The sequence below is a fragment of the Neoarius graeffei genome, chromosome 26 (genome assembly GCF_027579695.1).
Source record: "Neoarius graeffei isolate fNeoGra1 chromosome 26, fNeoGra1.pri, whole genome shotgun sequence".
NCBI lineage: Eukaryota > Metazoa > Chordata > Actinopteri > Siluriformes > Ariidae > Neoarius > Neoarius graeffei.
Genome location: NC_083594.1, coordinates 2905918 through 2928295, shown reverse-complemented (window position 1 = coordinate 2928295; position 22378 = coordinate 2905918). Strand labels below are relative to the sequence as shown.

Sequence of the window (22378 nt, the reverse complement as noted above, 5' to 3'; positions counted from 1 at the left end):
GCTCGCTGGGCTGATTCTTTTTGGGAACTGGAATGATACATGAAGTCTTCCAGAGGGTTGGCACTCTCTCCAGCTGCAGGCTGAGGTTGAAGATGCGTTGGAGTGGTTCAGCAGTGCAGGTCTTCAGTAGTCGTGGACACACCTTGTCTGGGCCTGCTGCTTTCCTGGGGTTAAGCTTCCTCAGTTGATCTTTGACCTGGTCTGCAGTAATGCATGGAGGAGTCTGTGTTGAGGAGGGGGCTGCTGTGATGACTGGGGGGAGGTGTGTTGAGGGAAGAAGGAGAGATGGCTGCAGTGAGGGAGAGGGTGGGGGGGACGTGGGCTGGTTGAACCGATTGAAGAAGTCATTCAACTCGTTCACCCTCTCCACTGTCCCCTCAACGACTCTGGTCTTTGTATTGCGGCCTGTGATGGCTTTCACACCTTCCCAGACCTCCCTCATGCTGTTCTCCTTCAGCTTCTGCTCCACCTTTCTCCTGTAGCTGTCCTTAGCTTCCCTCATGCAGCGTTTCACCTCCTGCTGTGCTGCTTTCATCGCCTCCCTATCCCTGCTCCTGAAGGCGGCCTTCTTCCTATTGAGGACAGCTTTGACTTCCTGTGTTACCCATGACTTATTAGGGTAACACCGTACAGTCTTAGCAGGGGAGACCACACCTGCACAGAAGTTGAGGTAATCTGTCCGACAGTGTGTCAGCCCCTCTATGTCCTCACAGTGTGGGCTAAGCAGCACATCCCAGTCCGTGATGTGATATAGCAGTCTCTGAGAGCATCTTCCATTTCAGGGGACCACCTCCTGATGGAGCTAGTTGTTGCAGGCTGCCTTTAAACCAGGGGGGTGTACTTTGGCTGTAGAAGAACCAGGTTGTGGTCAGCATAGACATATAAACATAGACGCCGCATTGAGCTGGTGGCCTTGTTGCTGGGATACATCAGAGTGTCCGCCATATTTGATGTGGCAAATCTTCCCCGTAAACCAATGCAAGTAAATGGACTGAACTTCATAAAGCCCCTTTCTACAATAATATTTAACTCGATGCCTTTTATTCGCCCATTAAGACACACACGTATATATTTGGGAAACAAACAGGCATCAAAACAACACGTATAACTTTTAATGTGATGGTTATAAATAGTGTGCGAAATACCCTGTACACTGCAAACTAGCGACAGATACGCGATAAATAGCTCAGGTAAACTAATCAGTCCGCATACCGTAGCAAGCTACCAAAATCTGAGGCCACAATAACCAACCTACAAGACTGAATATGATAAATGATGCAGAGATGCCTACTAGTACGGATTGGCCGTATTTTGTACGGAAAAGTTACATAAATACGATGTTACGGCAAACAGTGTTATTCTGTACGGAATTATTATAAAGTCTTAAATTCCAGTGAGTTGTTTTTAAATGTCCAAGCGACTTTTTCAATCCATGTGCGATTCACGGCTAGGCTATTTATTTTTACGACAACCACACATGCTGTGTGTGACATGCGCAGATTCCGCACACTTGTTCATACTATTTTCGATACGGTAGAATGGCCGTGCATTACACCCAGTCAAAAGGGCAATGGATACGCGCACTGCAAACTGTGTAGAACTGACATTAACATCACTCATGGTGGTCGTGATGACTGCACGCGGCATGTCAACTACAAAAAAAAAAACACATGGAGTATGCTGAAATGGCGAGTCAGGCAGAAAGTAAATCTGGGGGTATCCAGCAGTTTTTATCTGTGGATGAAAAGACACGGAACGTGACACGTGCTGAAGCGGTGATGGTTGACCTGTGCTTGGAGTTGAACTTGCCAATTAGTGCCATGAAATGGGAGTTAAACTTATTCAGTTTCTTTTTACATGTATGATTGATTTTTATTCACTGAAATATCAAACACCGGCTGTACTTCTTTAATTCAAAGTCTTTTCAGTGTTCCAAATGTACATGTAGTATGATCAAAAACAGAATTTTATGATTAGTGCTGTTGGGATTGTGGCAAAAAATTGATCATTCCACTGTTTTAAATACAATTATAAATGTCATTTTATTCAATGTCTCTTCTGAAGCATTATGCTGAAGTATTTATATATTGGGACATTAAGATAATGTCGGACTCTCTTTGGCATGAAATAAGAAATTTTTTTTTAATTTTATTAGAATCCGTTAACAGGTAGAACATTTTGCCAGGCAATATAATATAATACTTTTGAGGAGTTACATTCAATACCAGTGATTTGGTAGTCAACCGTAATGTCTGCAAACAGGGAACACTATTGTATTTATAAAAATGTGATGTATTGTATGCTCTAGAAATTTGAGTGGAAATTCAGTTGAGATGGCTGCTCGTGTTTTGTTTATTCAATTCACACAAGTTATTTTTAATAATTTAAATGTTAAACATATTGGTATATATACCTCTTTATAATGGAAATGCGCATAAATTAATGTTACTGAAAGTCATTCCAAAATACTGAAAAATGTTTTCAAGAATACTGAAATTCAAAATTTGGGGTAGGCATCTCTGATGATGGAAATAGTGGAAAAACTGGAAATAGTGAATGAAAATAAAAATTTACTGTTTTATTTATTGAGTCACCACACAGACCTGCTCTCGTTGAATAAAGTGAGCTGAATGAGTGCCAAACTGAGTTCGGCCAGGTTCTAACGTCATACCAAAACAAAATACATCACTGATTCCTTCCCATTCAGAAAGGTTAAAAACATTCATCATACGTTCAAAAACGTTCATCATAGTGTGGCACTGTATTCTCTAATTCTCACTGCTTATAACTCTACACCCCCCCGGTGGAGATGAGCTGGGAAACTGAAGACTGAAGGAACAGTATTGAAAAGTATTTTTCCAGTCTCACCTGTGAAAGGTAATCCCATGTGATCTCGTTTGGACGGTAAACCTGTTGGTACAGTTAAACGCAGCACATGAATGAGGCATCTTTATTCTCGGCTACTGTCTAGACGCTATACCAGAGACGGTTGAAGAATCTCCACTTTGCCACATCCAATATGGCGGCGAGGATGACGTATGATTCTACGCAGAAGGCGGCGTCTATGTTTATATGTCTATGGTGGTCAGACTTCCCTAGTGGGGGGAGGGGTGTGACTCTGTATGCATCCCTCACATTAGCATACAGCAAGTCAATTGTCCTGTTGTTCCTTGTTGGACAATCCACAGCCTGGTAAAAAGCAGCCAAAGTAGAGTCCAAAGTAACGGAATTTGGACTCTACTCTTTTTATTAATGGACTAAATCAAGAGCACAAGTTTCTAAAAACACACCGTGACCTCAGAAAACATTACGATGAGTTACTCAGTGTGAAGAGTGAGATATCTGGAATAATGTCTCTCTCTATCCAGTGAGGAACACTGATTAAAACCCTGTTTCTGAATCCGCTGCACTGCTGGTGTTGTGATTGATGACTCAGATTTTTCCCACATTCCTTTGAGTCATTGTAGATCAACAGTGCCATTTTGTGGTGTGTCTGAATTACTGCAACGTCTCTGTTGAACGCATCTCTCTTCTAACACACACTTTAAACACCCAGCATTTAGGGTCAGTTTTGGGGGGTTTTTTTCCCTCCTTTTTCCGGATTACAGAAGAGGTCTAGTATTTTTATGACATTTATGGGAAAATATCAAAGTTCCTGTAAAGCTGGTATGTGACTGTGTCCATTATTAAAGCTCTACATACTGCTATTCAGAACAATTTTTAAAAACGTGTTTTTGTTCTTCAGAGGCCCAGTGAAGTGAGAGACGGCGCTCCTGGTGGTTTGGAGAGAAAGCGAACCTTTGGCAGGCTGGCAACATTCCCTGCTCTCCTGCCTCCATGTATCCCGAATCTACTACGGACTCTCCTGCTCGCCTTTCTCTACGACAGACCGGCTCTCCAGGCATGATCTACAGGTTAGCACGTGCACGCGCACACACACACTGCTCAAATCTTTCATTTGTTGAAGTGTTCATTCATTGTGGGATCTTAATGTTTTGTCATGATTTACATCAACATCCTTATCAAAAAAAAAAAAGTGACCTTTAGTAAAGAACTGTTTTTAGATTATAGAACTTGTGGTTAGTAAACAGAATTAAGGATTTATATTATTTTACATAAATTATAGAATTACAAATATGTTGTTTTGAGTGTGTCACATGATGTGAGGGATGGGGCATGAGCACATGATGCGCAGGATTTTTTTCTGCTGTGAGTCAAATGTAAACTTTAAAAGTGTGAAATAAATCAGAAAAATGTTGCATTAAATTAGTTGCAGAAGTTAAAACGTGCATTGTTCAGTTACCATTTCTATTGCCCTTGGACATTTTTATTGCAGTTCAAGGTGCTTTTGCTCAAATGTGTGCGTCTCAGTACTTAACACTACACATAGACCTGCTGATCTCCACAGAGGTTCCTTAAGCGCTTCATATTTCAATATCCGGAAAATAACATGTATGCTGTTACTAGTTATCACTCAAAAATATTCCGGCTTTTGAGGAATTTAACAGAAAAGCAGTTCATCCTGTAGACCAGAGATGATTCGCGTGTTCAAGTTTGAATATCGACAGTGTCTCCGCTGTCTACGGAGTAAAATTGTTCATGCTTGTCTGAGAGGGAGGAGCATGCTCTTTTTCTCCCCTGTCAATCACAGCGATGCTAGCCAATCGTGGGCATCTCTGAGCTCATGTATGTAAAAGGAGATAGACGACACAGCAGTTTGAAAAGATGTGGCTGGCTTCACATGTCTCAAAGGAAGCATGTGCTAGCCCTGCCCTCTTCATATGATTGGGGAAAGGTAGCTGATAGCTGGGAACTAAATAAATCGACACCTCCATCCCAAAATACTGTTTTTTTTTTTTTTTTCCTTCCAGAAAATTGGCCACTAAATATTTGAATCTGGAATGATTTAACAGTTGTGTTGGTGTTTTAAACACTCTGATGTTACCTTGAAGCTCCGCCCCCTTCACATCTTGCATAAGGGTGCTGATGTGGCATTTGCTGTTTGTCAAGGGAAATATGAAATAAATTGTATGTACGATATTGGATCAGATGAAAAACTTAGAACTGTGACATTAAGCCGAATTGAATGAAATTTGAGCTGCAGTGAAAGCAAGAAAAGAATTCCAAGCAAATAAACTGTTCAACAGTTCTACAATTAAGCGTCAAATCTAAGACTTTACAAATATTTCCTTTTCTCTTCTGCGTCGTTTAAAGCATGAGATTTTAATCTTCACCTCATCCAGGTGTTCATCCATCATCGCTACAGACCAGTGAAGAACAACACTAGTCAAAATAAAGACATGTCTCTTTATACATGGGCACAGAACCACAGATCAATCCATTTCCTTGCGTCCCCCACCCGGTCACCTTTAAGTCCGTATTTATTAAACAACTGAAATAACTTCCAGTTAAAGCTTTTAATCTAGAATCCAGGATGGAGACCATTGTCCTGAAGAGTCGAGGTCCTTGTCATGGCAGCTTTTACTGTTTCTTGAAAAGGTGCTGATCTGGAGTTCATGCTTGCAGTTTGCACCATGTACAGCAGGTGGTGCTAGAGCTCCAAACCATCATCACTGTTCCGAGAAGCATTTGCATTGCAGCTATTGTGCAGGAATTCAGGTGTGCTCGTCTCAGACCACATCTAATGGCCACTTTATGATGCTCTTAATGTCTCCTTTAATGAAGGATGATAAACTGCTTAATTTAATTGGTTTAAAATGGAAGAACATTCCAGCTGACCTTTAGCATCACGTGTCGTGTCTCTTGTGTATTTTGAAATGCATGCATTTTAAATCGCAGGGTTTTTCCCCTCTCTTCTTTAACTGTGGGGTTTTTTTCTTTCCACTATAGACCCCTGAGTGAGAGCCAGAATTTTTTTTTTTTTTCCCAAATTCTTAATATTTCATCATTTTATTTATCTTGCCAGCGTGCTGTCCAAGCCAACAGGTCGTGTTTACAGGAAGTTAGGAAGGATAACAGGACCAAAGAGTGCCATCTTTACTTAGTACCAGTATAAATAACAGATCAGTGGAATTTTGCTAACTAAAGGCAGGTTTATACTTCTGCATAAAGTTTACGCCTGATGCGCACTGCCCCAAAAGTATAGCTACATGTCACAGCAATGCAAACAGCAACAACTGTGATTGGTCCGCTGTTGTTTCCTCCTACACGTTTCAGGCTGTTTCTTCTTTTCTGTGAATATTGTAAATCAATGATCACAATATTGTTTATATAAAATGTGAGGCTCTGTAGATCATTAACTGCCAGTTTAACGGATTCGCGTTGTTTGTTTTTCACTCTTTGTGTAAAATCAGTAAATTCTGGTGTTTCTCGTGCGGCAGCACCTCCTGGACGACACAGACCTGATATGAAAATATAAATACTTCGCTGTTCTTGTTGTACCTACAGTGAAGATTCTACGCAGAAGTATAAAGCAGCCTTAAGACTTTTACAGAGTTTAGCTTGCTAATTAGTAATTTTTTTTTTTTTTTAACAAACCTACAGGATGTAGCTTGAGAAACTAGCTAGCTAACGCTAGGTCTTCCTCAGGAGTTGTCTTGAATGTGCAGTGTTTAGTGCAGTGTGTTCATGACGATGTCCTTGGATGTCGTCATAATCATTAAAAAAAAAAGTGCCCACAAACAAGTCATAAGCATTGAGATGCTTAAATTTCTCTCAAGTTTAAATGCTTGAAGTTTTTCTGAGACGTACTTGGCATCGTTTAGTGAGGACGCTGAGCTGTAAGGATCGTCCATGTGAAAGTGTGTTAGCAAGTGCCGTTTTGGCTAATGCATGATTATGTGGATTATATAACGGGTAATTAAGTGGTGAAGGAAGTGGTGAGTGAACATCAAATACAGATTCTTCAGTCAGATTGTAAATGCCAGCGGTATCAGGTTGCTAGGCAACACAGGTCTTTTTGTAGCCGGTGGCACAGGTACCTCTTTTCAGCTTACAAGCACAATGGGGTCTGTAGGTGCCTGCTTGTAATGCTCGATATTCCATCATTCAGCTTCATGTAATCATACAGTGATGGATTTTTCATGCACAACATCTGTATCGCTCGCTCTGCTATTTTCTTCTTCTTTTCCTGCTGCTGTGTCAAACCTTCCCTCTCTTTCTCTCCATTTCTCTTGCTGGCCTCAGTGCGCGCTACGGGAGCCCCAAGCGACAGCTGCAGTTCTACAGGTACCACTCTGTTTTACAGTTTAATTCTCTGCTGTGCTTCCCTCTCTCTGTCTCTCTCTCTTTTGCTCTCTCTCCTCAGCATTACTGAATTTTAAAAGAAAAAATCCTCATCCTGTGCACATGTGGTGATGAGGACCAGTTGTGCGTTTATGAATATTAAATGGTGTTGAGGGAAAAACTAGTAGGTCAGAGTTAATTCTTGGATTGTGACCAAACCTACGGTCAGTTATTTTTTTTAATGAGCGCTTGGTCAGTGGGGCGCGGGAGATCGTTCTGTAATCCAGGAGGAAAAATGAGGAAAGTAAAACCACTGACATTCCAGGGCATCTCTGTATGTTCACTTAGTCTTACCAAGTGGAAATATCTTTAATATTGGTGTCAGATTTGTGTTGTGTTTCCTATTGTACATTTAAAAAAAAAAAATCCAACATTTATATTGACTTTTACACATGCAAAAATGGTTATTTTTACTCACTCACTCATTCACTATCCGGTTTAACATCACATTTTCCACTTCCTAGCAGGTCTGATGTTGCATGGCGACATGGTATGCATGGTAAAGTCATGGTAGTTCGTTTTAGATTTTTAGAAAGGGAAAAAAAATTACCTGCAAAAAAATAAGTTTTAAAGTGTGAAATGACTCAGAGGTTTTAAAACGGGATGAATACTTTGATACTTGGTGATAATGTGTATAAGGCGCTGTTTACACATACCCGGGTATTTTTAAAAACGCATATTTTCTAAACTCCGTTTTCCAAAATAACTTCGTGCACACAGCTGCGTTTTTTTTAAAAAATTACGTTTATATTGATCCGCATAAATGCGCTGTCAAGAGCTGTTAAACTACGCCAGTGTGTGCAGGCAACTTTTTTGACGACATCGACAGAAGCGCGCATGTGAGTACACTCACCCTGTATGTACGGACGTACCAACTCTGCGAGTGACAGGAGTGAGGATCGCGACATTCTGAAATTTTCCTGCCATTCCTCCGGGACGACAACGCCATTCTCGAAATTCTCCCACCAGATAGCAGTCCGTCCAGGTCGAACCCAAAATCGCCGATGCTGGCGGTGGTACGGTCGGGCTCTTTTGGTCACCAGAAGCTCCGCAATTGCTGCCTTCCGAGCCCTAATGCGTCTCTGCTGGTCAATGAGCTTTATTCTCAAAAGCAAACAGGCGAATGTAGCTCTTAATAACAGAAATGCTGCTACTCTGAGTGTTTCCATGCTTGTCATATGTACAATGGTCGCTCTTTTGTGGCGCGAAGATTGCCTAAAACTCCGTTTTGGTCTCTTTACACACAAACGCAAAACGGAGTTTTCAAAAAATCTCCACTTTTGCCGGGGTTTTTAGAAAGAATCGTTTTCAGAGGAAAAAACTCCGTTTGTGTATAAACGAAAGGCACAAACGAAGGCAAAGGTCTGCGTTTTTAAAAATACCCGGGTATGTGTAAACGGCGCCTAAGAAGAATTATTAGATCAGTTTTCACTCAGTAAGGTAAAGGTTTTTCCACTGGCATTCAGGTGTTTTAGGGATGTGGCTTTGGGGCAAACTTGTTTCAAAGTTGATGACTCTTTATGATGGTGTCCATCCTTGATGCTATACAATGAAATGTACAGTGTGTAATGTAGTAACAGTGGTGAGTTGGTTTGCTAGTTAAATGCATTGTTGCACTAAAGGAAGTCACTTTGTAGCTGAGAAGAGCTTACGTAAAGTTTTAATGAAGGATGTTTTTGTTTTTCAACAAAATGCCCATGTCGGTGTATCGTTCAAAGCTATGATGATCTCTCTCTGCGTTGCATGCAATAGTTAACATCTTTTATTTATTTTCTCTTGATGCTCATCAGCAAGGTCACACTAAGACCTCGCTAATGTTATTAGCAAACACCATTTTAATACTTGAATATGATCATTCAGGTGACTTGTACTTCTGCAGTAAAACTATATTATTCACAATATTACATTTCCACGATATAATCAGTGATAAAGGTCACTGGATATTTCATCACCAGACGTGAAACCATCAGTGTACACTTATACGAATCATCAATCAAAAATACACCAAAAGCACAGGTGTATTATTAAGACACTTACTGTAAGCCCCACCCCCTTTCCCCATCTTATGTGTTCTCACTGTCACTGAGAGTGTTTATGAAAATGAGTTCATTAACATGAAATAAAATCGCGGTGGGTGTTTTACTTGGAGAGCGTTTTTGGTGGAACGGCTCTTTCAGTTTTTGGTCAAACGAGGAGTAAAAGGACGAAGAGTTTTACTCAAAGATTGAAAATGTATTTCAATGGGGTGTCAAATTTAACACTTGATAAATAATGCTGATCAAGATCAGACATCGGATTTGTGACTTTGTTTGTTTTGCTTACTGTTTACTACACATTACTGCATAATCTTTTGTTTTGCAACTGCAGAGCTGAAATTATTACCATCATGTCTTTAATCTAGAGATACTTTTGTTTTTCTCTCTTTTTCCAAATAAATTAATTCAATTCACTGATTCATTTTGCTTATCACAATGTTTTAAAGTTTAAAAAAAAATACATCAATTCTGCACCAGTCACACATCTGATTTAATGTGATTCTTTTCTCTGAGTGCGGTCCCTTGTATGAATATATTATTGTGCATCGTGAATGTAATAAACGATTATGCGTACTCATTACATTTTGCTGATTATAAAGATCCAACAGCTTTTTTTTTTTTTTTTTTTTTAATTAATTTCTCTGAAGTGCGAGTTTTGTACTTCTAGTGTCCTTTTGTGTTTCAGTGAAGGATTGGAATATATATAATTTTTTTTTTTTTATGGATGGGATGAGGTAAAGGAAGTATTGTGCTGATGGGGTTTTAAAGCCCCTGAGTGTAGAGATCCGGTGGGGGGGGTAAATGAGTTCTTTATTGAGTTTTGATTTTACTGTCTCGCACATTTTTTGCCTTTTAAGCTCAGTGTCCTGCTGACATCCTATAGCTTTAGCTTAGACTTGAATCGATCACTCTGCTTGTGTGTGTGGGAGGGGGAAGGAGGATTAGCTCTCTTCTGTTATTCCTTCAGCCCCTCAGGAATCGATGGGTTTAATCCCGAGCGATCCTGTACTGCTGATTCATGTAGCTTCAGTAAGGATGTGAAGTGTAACATTCTCTCGGTTAACAATCTCTAACTTGCGATTATTCCCGTTTGTGGATTTGATTTGTTCTTACAGCAGGGCCGTTTCTGTTTCAAAATATTCTATGCCATTTGGGCTGAAATCCTCAATGTTTTAATAGTAGTGTTTTGGTTTTTTTTTTCCCCCTTTTGAAAAACCATGAGCATTAGAGCTGTGTGACATGTGGTGTTCTGCTTCTACTGAAGATTTGCCAAAGATGACAATGTTTCATTTATTAACAAAAGACACTGCGCACATTTTAAAGGTTTATAGTTAAAATTTAATGTCATGGAACATCCAAGAGACTAGTTAGTTCCTGTTCTCACTTCTTTTGCTCGCTGACACTGGAGACTACTTCCATAAATGTTAAATATTTCCTAAAGAAAAGTCACTGCATCAATGATTACACATTTTACTTTGTTAAACACACACTTTTTTTTTTTTTTAATTCTGTTTATTAATCTTGGATTATGTGGTGTGTGTGTGTGTGTGTGTGTGTGTGTGTGTACTGTTCACGTCCCTGTGTATGAGCTGTTACTATGGTAACCATGAGGTTATTGTATTAATATAAACTTGCCATACAGTTGGGTTTCCTGTCTGAGCTGTACAGTTATACAAAAGTAACACCGCAATAGTTTTTTTTTTTTAAACTCCGATATCATGGTATCTTTTTATGACTTTCCCAGAATTGTGGCTATTTTATATACGCGTTTTGTCATCTCGCCCCATGACTCATGAGCATCGAGTCCTGAGGAATCATTGCTGTGGTTCTTCCCTTTGTTAAGAAGCGCAGCTGTAGCCTGGTGGGAATGGACTGGCTCTTAGCTCTGCTCTTGTCTTTAGTAATACAATCAGTGATTTTGAAAATTAATTTTTAAGCACTTCAACACTCTGCCTTTAACGCTTACCTTCCTAGAGGCTGTTAAAAAGTCCTCTCATCAGACTTGTACTTCCTTTAAACATCTGTGCAGGTTTTTCCTTCCGGCTTCTCCAGTTACCTCCCACCTCACAAAAACATTCCGTGTAGGTGGAGTGATGAGTCTAAATTGGCCCTGGGAGAGAATGACCGTCTCAAGACGGATTGGTGTCTTGTTCATGTCCCGTGTTCTCTGAATCGACTCCACAGTTCCACCCTGACCAGAATAAAGCGCTTAATGAAGACGGACAAAAACGGCAAAGGCTGTTTCTGTATTTGTGAGAAAGGAAGCCGTGATGTTTTAGGCCACGCCTGTTATTACTAATTAATGTTGTTTGTTGTAATAGTTTGTGTCTTTTAAAGCCTAACCTGATGTACTTCACTGTGACTCAGTAATTTAGTCATTTCTTTGACTACGTACTCCGACAACACGGAGATCCGGGGGGGGGGGGCTACATTTGGAAAAGTAGAGACAGAAATCCAAATGCTCTTTAAGTGAGGTGTTAAAATGATCAAAAAGTTCTTCCCTTAGTACTTCTTGGAAAACTTTGAAAACTAAAGCCAAGGGCGTCTCTGTGGCTAAAAACAGCACAGAATCTCTCTCTCTCACTCACTCACTCACACACACACACACACACACACACACACACACACACACACACAGACAGGAGGGTGCCATCTACCCTCTTCTGCATACTTGAACTCACAAAGACAATTGGCCTGCATCACTGTGATTGACAGAGGAAAAGTGCGTATGCCCCTCCCACCCTGAGAGCACCGCCAGTTTCTCCTGGACTGCAGAGTTTGGAAGACATATTTTAAAAATTAAAGGAGAACTGAAGGCAATTTTTTTTTTTAATCATCAAAATTCTATTTATCTCATTTTATTAAATATAGGAATGCATGTTTGATCGCTATTTTGTCGCTGCTATAGCAAGTTATGAGTGTCCGAAATATGCTCTGTAATATATCAGTCCATATGTCAAAGCAATGGCCATAAACGGGATTTGTTGAGACCTGTGCGAGACATCGTAGGACGGAAGTAAAACGTACAGCGGAAATCAAAGTGACCAACATCTGCCAACGTTGTCAAAAGACGCGCGCGCCCTCTTTCGAATGCTGATGTAATCAAGCCGGAAGTTTTGTTTGTTTTGATAGCAATCAGGAAAGCTTGGGGGGGAAAAAAAAGTGGCAGTAATCGTCATTTAAACTCATTTTTGTGCAATATTTCGTTTGGAAAACCGTTTTAAAAATGGCGGCACTGACACCTGGCTGACACTTGACGTTTCAAAGTCTTGCACAAGTCTCATGAAGATCGCGCGGATAAGCGACGCCTGCCGTGGACCCAAACGAACTAAATTCAACACCGCTAAAAAACGAATAGGCCGATAAGTTTTATATTTAATTGCAATTAGTTGCCAATACGAGTCACGATATAGGGTTACTAAAACCGAAAACGTAATTGAATAACACGTTAATTAAGAAATAAAACAAGTTTAAAAATGACTTCAGTACTCCTTTAAACGCTCTAATGGCTTCCTTTTTTTTTTTCTTTTTTTCTTTATTATTTGCCATAAGGAACAGTCTCCTTAAGGTCGTCTTTGTTGAATTTCTTTACTAAGCATGAAATATCCTGACTGGAGATCATGCCGCTTCAGAGGATGATGTGTGAAGAGGTTCTGCTTGTTATGTGAGGTCATTTCAAAAATGCTTCACATTTTACATTTCACTGATGAGATGGTCAGTCAGTTGGTCAGGGGTTTAAACCGTTATGTCGTGTAATAGTTCATCTGAAACATTCCGCACTCAGCGTGCATCTGAAATGAGAATGCTTGGAATGATGTCACTTTTTCTTTTTCCCCACCTCCATGGAAAAAGGCAGATGCCTCAGTGTTCATCTTCTGCTAGCAATAAGCTACTGTGATGAGTGGTGTATATTTTCCTCCTCAAAACGAAACAGGAGGGTTGGGTATCGTTTTTGAATTTTATCAATTCTGATTCTTCTTATCGATTCCCTGTTTTGATTCCAAATTGGTAAAAATTAAAATATTTTAGGATATGCTGTGTTGAAGTGTGACGACAGGTCCTGGCAGATATTTAGACCTTGTTTATGATGATAAAGGGTCATTTTGTTTACGAGCTGATGTGTAGCATCACATGCATGTGCATTTAAAGGTAAAGCAGCGCTGCTGTGTTTACTGTTCATGCTGCAAGCAGCCATTTTGATTTGATGTTACTTACTGAACTTGGTGGAGTTTTGTTTTGGTCAACGTTTTAGTTCAACGCAGCATTTTTCACTCTGGGGTAAAAAAAAAAAAAATCAATGCCGAACATATTTTTTTAAAAAAAATCTAGAGTAATGAGCATTTTGATTAACTCTTCGTTTGTCCATCTGTACTTTTTCATGTTGGATTAATTTTTTTTTTCCCAAAGCACATGACGAGACCTGCTGAATCCGGATTGAAGTAATTAAAGCCGCACTAATTAAGATTGTACCATCATGTTAAGTAATATAGCTCTGTGTGTGTGTGTGTGAGAGAGAGAGAAATTTCGAAGTGAAAGAGTGAAACAAGTTCCTCACACAGGCCTCATTGCACACACTGAGCTAAAAGCAACCCAAAAGCTTTTAGTACAAAAGCCTCTGAATAATTTAGACCTGATAATATTTGCTGCGGTTTGCAGAAACAAGCGCTCTCTCTCTCTCTCTCTCTCTCTCTCTCTCTCTCTCTCTCAATGAGACAAATGGATTTCCTTCATGGAATCCAGTTTAGGGGAAGGTGGTGGAGGGATGATGATGATGATAGAGAGAGCGAGGGAGGATGATGTGCTTTCCTTTGCTAATTGGTTTAGCAGCTTTCTAGTAAGACACTCCCAGTTTGGGTGGATCGCTGCATTGCTGGTTGCAGTTAGTTTATAAGGCCAGAGTGGAACGCATAGTCCTCGTTCATGAGCAGACCCCCAAGACCTCGGGTGAGTTTCGCTCTTTCGGTTTGAGCGTCAACGGTGTCAGCATGTGCATGCGGGCATACCTCGTTCCCTACCTCATCCCTCTGTGCTGCCATGCTTTTGATTTTATCGCACGTTCCCTCCTGCAGGGTTCTTTAGTTGAAGTATAGAGAAATTAGTGCTGTTATTACTACATCACTATTCCAAAGTTTGCTATTTTGCAGCAAGTCGAGCTGAACGATGTGGCTCGGTTTGTTTTGGACTCTCTGCTGATTTTGCAGTGTGATGTTGAGCTTGCGCTCATGTGATCCACAAAACTAGAGATATGCAGGATAGAAGCGTGCTCTCGCAGCGCTCGGCATGCTTTCAGAGGATCAATACACATCTGTAAATGAAAGAATCAGCTGAGAGACAAAAAGCTTACATACATTATATAATATTTTTATAGTATATACATTTAAATGTTATGCTGTTACTTCGGTGTATTTAAATTGGATCTAAAATTACAAAATCAAAATTCAAGTTTTTATTCTTTCTCAGTATTGAATTTTCTTTTCTTAACATAAATGGCAATCCAATAATACATACAAGTTCTTAAAAAAATAAATTTGCTTTGACGTGCATCATACATGGGGACGTGAATAAAATAAATCTAGTCTACAGTGCTGTTAATTATTTTTATTTTTTCTAGCTGTATATGACTAACGTTTAATAAAGTTACCTGGTTTCTTTTATCATTAGATTCTTTAAAATGCTGTAAATACCTGAAAAGTTGTACATTCCCACACCAGGATGCAGTTATGGTGAGAAAATATTGACGCGTTTTATTTTGAACGGCGTGTTGGTGTTTAAATAAACTTGAAAGAATTTCTCCTTCACTCAGCACATATTTAATAGCCGACAGGATGCTTTGCCTGGGATGAGTTAGGAGGAAGTTTTACTTCCTGCTAAGTTGTTAGCACGGATCTTTCCGTCCTATCCACTTTCTCTGGATGATCTCTGGTGTGCATCGCTGTCTGGATTGATTATGCTTTTGCCCATGTGTGGCACTCGGTGCGTGTTTTTATCCTGCCCCTTTTCTGCCAATGGTATAGAGCATGAGATGAAGGAGGAGCAAGATCAGCTCTGATTACAAGTTGCATGACCACTTTCCTGCCTCTTTTCTCCCCACTCCTCTAAGGCCTGTGCTATTTAAGGCTGTGGCTGAACCCGGCTCCGTCCTGGTCCCAGATTCCCCGAGCTTGTACGCATTTTTTGTGTGTGTGAGGAGGATGGGGCTGGGCCATGCTTGTGGGCGGGTACGTGGTGTAAGGCGTGTGCACATCCACTTCGCTTCTGAAACCCCTGCAGATCCCCAAACCGGCTGGGCCGGGCAGCGGAGTGCGCAAGAGCAGCAGCAGCAGTAGTGGTGGTGGAGGAGCAGGTGGGAGGATGTTGTCCATGTCCTACAGCGAGAGCATACGGAGCGGGATCAGCCGCTACCATTCGGACCAGGGGCTCAACCAGGCCCCAAGACAGACCAGCCAAATGGAGCTCCAGCGGCTCAGGGAGCAGCGCGCCGCGGCGCACATCAAGAACATGGAGGACTTTCTCAAGATGAATGGCCTCACTTTAGAGGAGTGCGTGTCCTTCCAGACGGGAATGAAGTACAGGTAAGGGCTCAGGTCTGACGGCGGCTTCAAAGAAAGGAAGTCGTACTGGATGCTTGCCAGTCTGGCTTCGAGTTTATGCTTTATACTCCAGAGAGCATTAAAGGATTTTACCGGTGATTTTATACACATCCTAATGGAATCGCTGCAGTCGGTTCGATGTAAAGTACCTCCTTTATCAGTCCAGCAACAGGTTGAGCGTTTTATTGCACCTGTGTTAGTGTTGAAGTGCTCGTCTGCGGCACTCTCGCTGCAGTGTAACACTTTCCCGCACTTGGCTTGTTCCCCCTCACACCACGCTACCAGCTCCGGATTTATTTTCATCATCTAGGTCACTGGTATATTTGTTCAACAATGAGAGAAGGGCAACTCGGTCTCTGAGGCGAAGTGCAGACTGAGATGCTCAGATAACGTGCTGCTTATCTTCTGTACAAAATCATCAATGTTTATTTTTACTCCTGTTTTTTTTGGAGGGGGGCTTTGTTTTGCCCGACCCCTTTATCCTGCTCCCTACACGCAGTTAATGTAATTAATTGTGTTGAGGTTTTAGGATTAATGTTTGATAAGTTAAAGGATATTGAGCCTCGCCTTGCCTCGCCTCACCTCCGCTGGTGTTGTGTGTCAGGGACAGCAGTCACTCGGAAGCGTTTTGCTTTGGCACTCGCCCAGCGTCCTGCGACGATCCGGTGTCTGTTCTGGGTACTGAAACTGAGTTACACAAAGGTTGGTCAAGATCCAATCATGCAGAAAGGGTTCTGACATTTACTGGTGAAGTGTTTTAGACCTTCTCGGCCGAGTTATTGTGGAAGTAGACAAATCAGTAGTGCCTGGGAGATTGTGTTGGGTGGGATATTGGAAAAAACTTTATCACCCACCCACTCCCCCTTTACTTTGCTTTTTTTTTTTTGTCTCTCTTTTTTATTTTTGCTTTTTGTCCTCCTCCCTATTGGCATGGATGCGTTCTGGCTGCTGGTACGAGTAGATCGTTGTTAGACAGAACATATCCTCTCTCTGACAGAGTCCAGTTGTTGAAACAGAGAAGTGTGAGGAGTGTAGCTACGCATGGAGGTCAGTCAGATTTACATATGTTGTGTACAGTTTACATAAAATTTATCAATACAGGACTTCATTGCTTATACTAAATTACAATTAAGTACGATTCTGACTGCTAGTGTGAATTACATAGCGTGAACATGAGCAGTTTGTGTAATTTATTAACGATCCAGTTGCGTTATAAAATCTCGTGAGGATGTGAGCTCTGACTGGACTGAAGAAACATTTTTAAAAAGTGAGTCTCGTTGTTGAAATGCGCATGGAGTCAAATTTCTGTCTAGCTAACATTTTTAGCTAGCAAACTGAGCAAAACCCGGGATATTCTGTGATGCATACATTCTGATATAGATTAGGTTTGTTTGTTTTAAGATCTATTTTATTACATGTAATGGCATTTACCAGATGCTCTTATCCAGAGCGACAAACAATATACCCAGAGCAGCCTGGGGAGCATTTTGGGGTTAGGTGTCTTGCTTAAGGGCACTTTAGCCATTCCTGCTGGTCCAGGGAATCGAACCAGCAACATTTTGGTCCCAAAGCCAATTCTTGAACACTTGGGCCATGGCTTCCCCTATTTTTAATTTACGTGACCAATTCTACCATATATTTGGAAGTTTATGCCAGTGAGGCACATTTGTTTGGGGGGTTACAACAATGAACAGGCTGGTCTGAGCTGACAGGAAGTGTATAGTAACTCTGTCATTCATTACAACTGTGGTGAGCAGAAAAGCATCTCAGCATTCACAACACATCGAACCTTGAGGAGGAAGGACGCACTACACCAGACTGTTGAAGACGGGGAAAAGATCAGGTGGTTCCCCCCCCCCCCCCCCCCCCCCCAGTCTGGGATTTTTCTTTTAAAATTGAAAATGAATGCTACTTGTGATATTTAAAACTAAGGAAATAAATGTTCAATATCTTGAATATTTAATATTCAAGTTTCTGCACTTTTTCTAGGGCCGTATTTAAATGTAAGCAAACGTGTGGTATTGACTTGTTAACTGCTTTGTACAGAAGATCAGATTTTCCTGGTGTCTAATCTTCTCTACCGAAGCACATGTTCAGAAGATGCTCCAATGGATTTGATCTGAAATGGATCGTAAGGTTTTGCACAGTCTTGTGGAGTCCGTGCAGCTCGAGTACACAGTCATTAAAGCAAAAAGCGAATGTATCAAATATTTAAAAAAAAAAAAACTCTGAAATTTGTGCCAGATGTTCTGCTCTGCCTTTAGGGCACCAAAAGTGAGAGTGGCGTCAAATCGCCGTCACTGCCTTTTAAAAACATTAACAAGGATGTAAAATAAATGAATGTCTGTCTATTTATTTATCTTTATTAGGAGTCATCCAAGTGTATAGTCACATGGTGTGATCTTGACTGCAGAGTCCCCAGGTCATGTGACAGGGTGAGGACATGTTGAAATGTTTTCAGTGTTGATGCTTATTATTGGGAAACTCGCATTAATTTTTTTTTTTTTTTTGTCCTTGGTGAGGATGAGAAAGACGGAGAGAGCGCTAGACTGCATCACTTATTCTGACCCCCTTGCTTTTACAATGATCATGGTGCACTCGAGTAACACTAGCACATCATATGTAGCAGAAACCACAGGAAGATGTCTAAGATCAGACACAGACTCCTGTGTAATAAAGCTGGAAGTCTACAGGTTAAAGGACTCTGAGGAATTAAACATGTGACACATCGGGGGGATTGTTTTACGCCTATCCAACAACTGTGACTAATGAATAAACCGTTTAATGTCGTGCTGTTCTAGGAAAATAATCAACAATTAGTGTGGTTCGATGAAGCAGCATTACTGTTAGCATCCTGAAATTGATTTTCTTTGTAGTATCATGACTTGAGGTGTTTTATTCCTCTTTTAACACAATATGTAAAGGAAGACCTTTTTTATGTTTGTCATTTTTATTCTTTTTTTTTTATAGTTACTCGTAAAGTTTTTGAGAGAACAGGAATTAGTTCCTGTAAACGCCTCTGTCCTGAAAATGTTGGAAGACTTGGTTAGAGCTTTAAGTTTGACTGTTACAACACCACGCCGACACTGGAGACTCCTTCCATAAATGTGATGTGGACACTCTGAGCGATCTGTTGCTATAGAAACGATGATGTATTAGAACAAGCACGTTAATATAAACCTGGGATTTGGAGCTGCACTACTGTCAGAGCTGCTGTTCTAGAGAATTTATCAACACCTTCTGACCAATCAGAATTCAGCAGCTAGCTTGACATTTCTGCGTGTGAGATTATAAATGATGCACAATCATGCCTTTAATAATGGGGAAAGAGAGAGACAAATCCTCCATTTTAATGCAGTGTTTTGATTACTGTAATATTGTATTACAGTAAATCGAGAAATGAAAACCATGCGAGTAAAATGAAAAAGCTTCAAGGATGACATTATTTTTGTCTCCTTAGACACCCTGTGACTCATTAGTGCATTAAATATTTGTCAGCTCTGGTGTAACTTCTTTTCAGTGACTTATTTAATAAGATGTGATTAAGTCATCCTCTCAGAAGAGTAGAAAAGCTCTGGAGTGAACGTTGTCTTTGTTAGAAAAGTCTTTCTTTCAAGCCTCCAAGTGAATAAAATGTGCATAAAGGTTCATGTGGGTGTGATTTAAGGTTTAACCACTAGGTGGCGGTCTCGCTCAACAGACAGCAGCAAGTGGCTGATTCTCCTCTTACAGCACATTGATTGGTGGTGTTGGGCGAGATGCTGAGCAGAGCCGGTTCTAACCGTGAAGGATAATCTGATGCATCACAGAGGAACCAGGATACACCAACCAACATGTTTGATGGCATCTGAGTTGAGCACGACAAAACGGAGCTGAGTAAAATCCTAAAAGCTACTGATGAAGACGTTCAGAAATCCAAGTTTGAACCTGATGTGTTACAAATGGTCCTTATCATATATCCTCATCTGGATTCTGATTGGTCAGAAGGTGTTGATTAATTTTCTATAGCAGAAGCTTTGACAGTAGTGCAGCTGCAAATTGTAGATTAGATAAAACTTTATTGATCCCTTTGGGCGGGTTCTCCCAGGGAAACTAAGATTCCAACAGCATCATTACAGATAAACAGAGAAAAGAAATGGAGACATAGGTTTACATCTAACAAGTGTTCACTAATATTAGTGACTCTTCATAAATCAAGTGTAATTGTTGATTTTTCTGTTTTATTGTCTTATTAATGGAGATTTAAAAAAAAAAAGAGAGGCTGGTGAGGGAAACGACCGTTTATAGCTTGTCTTTGCTGCATTAGATGTAAATGTAAGTGGTTAAAAAGTATGACCTCATTCTCTAATAAATAAAAATGATCCAAATTGTTGTAGTGTAAGAGGATTAAGGGAACAGTCCACCATATTTCCATAATGAAATATGCTCTTACCTGAATTGAGACGAGCTGCTCCGTACCTATCCGAGCTTTGCGCGACCTCCCAGTCAGTCAGACGCAGTCCGACGCGCTGTCACTCCTGTTAGCAATGTAGCTAGGCTCAGTATGGCCAACGGTATTTTTTGGGGCTGTAGTTAGATGCGACCAAACTCTTCCGCGTTTTTCCTGTTTACATAGGTTTATATGAGCAGTGATATGAAACAAGTTCAGTTACACAAATTGAAACGTAGCGATTTTCTATGCTATGGAAAGTCCGCACTATAATGACAGGCGTACTAACACCTTCTGCGCGCTTTGGCAGCGCATTGATACGGAGCTCAGATATCAATGCGCTGCTGAAGCGCGCAGAAGGTGTTAGTACGCCTGTCATTATAGTGCACACTTTCCATAGCATAGAAAATCGCTACGTTTCAATTTGTGTAAGGCAGCTGGGCCATAGAAGGTTCACGCTGCATGCTACACGCGTGTAAAGAAAAGTGGACAAACGTAGCATGACTTGCTCTGGGCCATAGAACGGCGTTCACGTTGCACGCTGCACACTTCACGCGTGAAGCGTGAAATGAACATGCACACTTTTTTCTAGGCGTGAAGATGGAAATTCCAGTCAATGCATGCGGTCACCGCCGCGCCAGCCAATCAGAACGGGTCTAGGGAGATAACTCTATGCTTTCAGGGGAAAACTTCAGAAAAAATATAATTGAATGGTATAATTGAAAAATAGTTCTTCATCGGGATTGTCAAGCAGATTATAGAATGTTCGGTGAAATTCACCATGGGTTTCTCTCAGAAGGAAGTGTTCTCGGCTCCAAATTCTGTTCCTTTTTCTCTTCCTCTGTCTCAGTAAAAGCAGAATGAGGCAATCGTCGTCATCCGAAGAGTCCATATTGTCGGATACTCGGTCAAAGTAGAACAGACGCAACACGTGAACATCCAAGCATGAAGTTTAATGGCCCAGGGTCCGGTTCTTCACGTGAACGTGTAGCATGCAGCATGCAGCGTGCAGCGTGAACCTTCTATGGCCCAGCTGCCTAACTGAACTTGTTTCATATCACTGCTCATATAAACCTATGTAAACAGGAAAAACGCGGAAGAGTTTGGTCGCATCTAACTACAGCCCCAAAAAATACCGTTGGCCATACTGAGCCTAGCTACATTGCTAACAGGAGTGACCGCACGTCTGACTGACTGGGAGGTCGCGCAAAGCTCAGATAGGTACGGAGCAGCTCGTCTCAATTCAGGTAAGAGCATATTTCATTATGGAAGTACGGTGGACTGTTCCTTTAAAACACACAGGGACCCACTGTTCTTGTCTAATCAACTCCGCTTCATCACACCATTGCTGATTATTGTCCTGGAACAGCATGACACGGAGAGTTTTATTCACACTCTCTCCATTTTAATGTCTACTTGCACCACAAGTGTCTCAGATAATGCACGGCTTGACTGTAGCGTCCTTCTCCAATACTTTCGATCCAGGGCATCCTCAGCAGTGACGCCCCACTCCCTTAAGTTCTGTGTGACGAGCTCTTTCCAGGTCTTGCAGGGCCTGCCTCTCTTTATCGCACCTTCCACCTGGTGGGCAGTGATTCCTCACATAATATATTGTGTCTGGTTGGTGGAGATCAGATTCTGATTAGAAAGCTGGTCGACGGGCCAGGTCGAGTTCAGACAGAATGCTGTCGGGTTGTGTTCCCAATTTCAGGTCCAGTTAAATCTCTAGCCGGCACGCGCCCGCACACGTGCACACTTTACATTCTGTGTTGATGTGCTGATAACTCTCTCGCTCTCTCTCTCGCTCTGTGTATGTGTGTGAGTGAGGTGAGTTTGTTATGGACAGGATTCTGCTGTGCTCAGTAGAAATGTCCAGTCTGAGCCTCACTCATACTGACTGCACTGTGCTCACGTACAGACCTCCTGAATATTCGCTGACATTTTAATTCTTTATTAAATCAAGTTTAGTTTCTTTGTTAGCATCAGAACCAAAACTGAAACACGCATTTGCCAACAGATGAAAAATCTCATCTCATCATCTCTAGCCGCTTTATCCTGTTCTACAGGGTCGCAGGCGA

General features: G+C 41.1%; 1 protein-coding gene across 4 annotated transcripts in view; it reads left to right on the top strand.

The window, feature by feature from the left end:
- Positions 1–22378, top strand: part of kcnab2a (potassium voltage-gated channel subfamily A regulatory beta subunit 2a) — a 157427-nt gene that overhangs the window by 67745 nt on the left and 67304 nt on the right. For all 4 annotated transcript variants that reach the window (XM_060909944.1, XM_060909946.1, XM_060909948.1 and 1 more), the window contains one exon: positions 3746–3914. In XM_060909944.1, the coding sequence (XP_060765927.1) occupies positions 3838–3914 (77 nt within the window). In that variant the 5' untranslated portion in view covers positions 3746–3837. The remainder of the gene's footprint in view (positions 1–3745; positions 3915–22378) is intronic.